Below are 2,579 nucleotides of genomic sequence, written 5' to 3'. Positions count from 1 at the left end.
TTGGGCATAGTAATTTTCGTGTATAAAAATCTTTGGTCCTAAGCAAATGTTCATGTTGCTCCACTTATAGGCCGGGCCTGGTTATGGAGGCAGTTGCATTATCCCTACCTCATGCGCCGTGTATTGTATTTTTTAGTTTATACGTTTTACTGCAACTATTACCTTAGTTATCTGCGTTTAATTTGTTAGGCTTGTATTTACTTATTAATCATTTTTATTTCGCCATGCTGCTTGGATGTGTATGATTTCGTTTGGTTCTTGTTGCTTGGATGTATATTTGCTTTTTATATATAAGATATAAAAAAGGGTTTTTATTATAACACTTCGTATTAACTTTACGTGACATTTTAAACTAGGGTGCATATTGTATGCTATATTTTCCATATTTCATAAATAAAAATTGTAATACGAAGTAATATATTAATTTTATTATTATCATGACATTGTTAATTGTTACTGTAATGAATGAACACTACTAGTTTTATAGTTTGCATAACTTTATGACCAATCTCCCACATAAGCCCATATTGGATCATCATATGGTGCCCATTTTTTTGATATATAGCGTCCATCTTCTTTTAAAGCCCAATATACATGGTTGTTTTTACCAACTTCACCTCCAATTAAATTTGCAATATCTAGGTTGAATACATCAAAAGTTGCAGTTTTATTTCCATTGGAAAAAACACCCCAGAAAAGAGTTCTGTTAAAGAAATTAGCACAGAACCCAAACTTATATTCAACATCATAAGTGACAGTATGAAACCCAAGATCATCCTCTTTTGACTTCACATGAAGACCAAGAGTTGAATTTTTTATTGCATTATATATATGAATCGTCCACTCTTTATCTGGGAAACAAACTTTAGCATTAGATACAGAATACAATGATTGAATATAGAGTAATATAGTAAAAAGGGAACAACGTTTATTTGTAACGAAAAATCTCATCTTTGTTCAATCTCTAAATGATTTGTGTTGGGGTGTGTTTATCCCTAATCACAATTATTTATATGCAAAATAAATGCATTTAGCAATAAATTGTAGTGTGTATAGAATGTTATTATAAATATAAATATTTTATATAATAACTATATATTATTATTATATATATATATATATATATATATATATATATATATATATATATATATATATATATATATATATGGCAGGATCAATGGGGAAGTAACCAATCGGGGGGAAGCGGGGGGAAGCAAAATTTTTTTTTTCGTTTTTTTAGAAATTCTTTTTCCGGCATCAAGATCACACGAAAATATGAACATTTAGAAGAGACACTTCGTGATGAATGTTATTATTTAGGCGGGAAAACGATCGACAAAAATCACATTCAAAATAATATTGTTCGTGAAGAATATAAACATTTTTTTTTCATGTTTTGTGCCGTAAAATTTATCCCGATTTAGAGTTTAGGGTTTAGGGTTTGGTGTTTTGGGTTTATTTTATAAACCCAAAACACCAAACCCTAAACCCTAAACTCTAAACCGTTCGTGTTAAAAACTCAATCTAAATCCTAAATCTAAACCCTAAACCCTAAATTTCTAAACCCTAATATCTAAACCCTATAAACTCTAATATCTGAACCCCAATAGCTAAAACCTCAACATACGCTCGAAAAACACGATAATTGTTATATATTACTTCTTCGAGCGTTTTCCCGCCAAAATAAAAACATTTATCACAAAGTTTCTCTACTAAATGTTCATATTTTCATCCCATCTATAATGTACGTGAACAAAGTTTTCTCAAAAAACGAAAAAATAAAAAAGTTTTTGCTTCCCCCCGATTGGTTACTTCCCTCTTGATCCTACCACTATATATATATATATATATATATATATATATATATATATATATATATATATATATATATATATATATATAGTGAAGGGATCTGGAGCAAACTCTCCATAGGAGAGAACCGAGAGAACCAAAGAGGTATTCACCGCTGGATCGATCTATGTATTCTCAATTCAAATTAATCACAAATTCGAACTTCTGGATACTTGTTTTCAGCTTCGTAATGCATCAAAACAAGTTCTAATTCCACGATTCATTTTCAGAATCGAAGGTCAAGGTTTGAAGATGTTCATCATCGATTTTTGCCTTTTGCTTATGTTTTGATCGATGATGCTTCACGAAATCTTCTAATCGCTGCTATTGGAACAAGGTAACATCAATTTTAAACATTAATTCGATTGATTAAGAATCTACACATTTGATTGAGCAAGTGCATTTGGTAGATGAACTCAATCTGTGTACATAGATTGAGTTCAATCAGTACACAGCTTGAGTTCAATTTATACACATATTGAGTTTAGTCGATAATAACATGTTTGCTTTAATCATTTCGTGTATTTTTTATGATGTTGCAGAGTTAAATTAAAAAAAAAGTTTCAATTTGTTGCAGATTGAAGGTCAATCTGTAGCGACCCGACCAAATCATGTTTGACGGCGCCGTCTACTTAGGTCCCGTTACGTGGTCATAAGTCTTTAAGACAAAGTTTGACCAAAATATGTCGCCTTCATTTCAAAATAAAGATTGTTCCCAAAGTTTA

General features: G+C 30.6%; 1 protein-coding gene across 1 annotated transcript; it reads right to left on the bottom strand.

Annotated features, from left to right (window-relative positions):
* Positions 1-498: 498 nt before the first annotated feature.
* Positions 499-951, bottom strand: LOC139888969 (S-protein homolog 5-like). Its single transcript, XM_071871947.1, has one exon. The coding sequence runs from the start codon at positions 949-951 to the stop codon at positions 499-501; it is 453 nt and encodes a 150-aa protein (XP_071728048.1).
* Positions 952-2,579: the final 1,628 nt, after the last annotated feature.

This window comes from Rutidosis leptorrhynchoides, chromosome 2 (genome assembly GCF_046630445.1).
Source record: "Rutidosis leptorrhynchoides isolate AG116_Rl617_1_P2 chromosome 2, CSIRO_AGI_Rlap_v1, whole genome shotgun sequence".
Lineage (NCBI taxonomy): Eukaryota > Viridiplantae > Streptophyta > Magnoliopsida > Asterales > Asteraceae > Rutidosis > Rutidosis leptorrhynchoides.
Note: the sequence above shows the minus strand (reverse complement) of the source record. Positions and strands in the feature narration are given on the sequence as shown.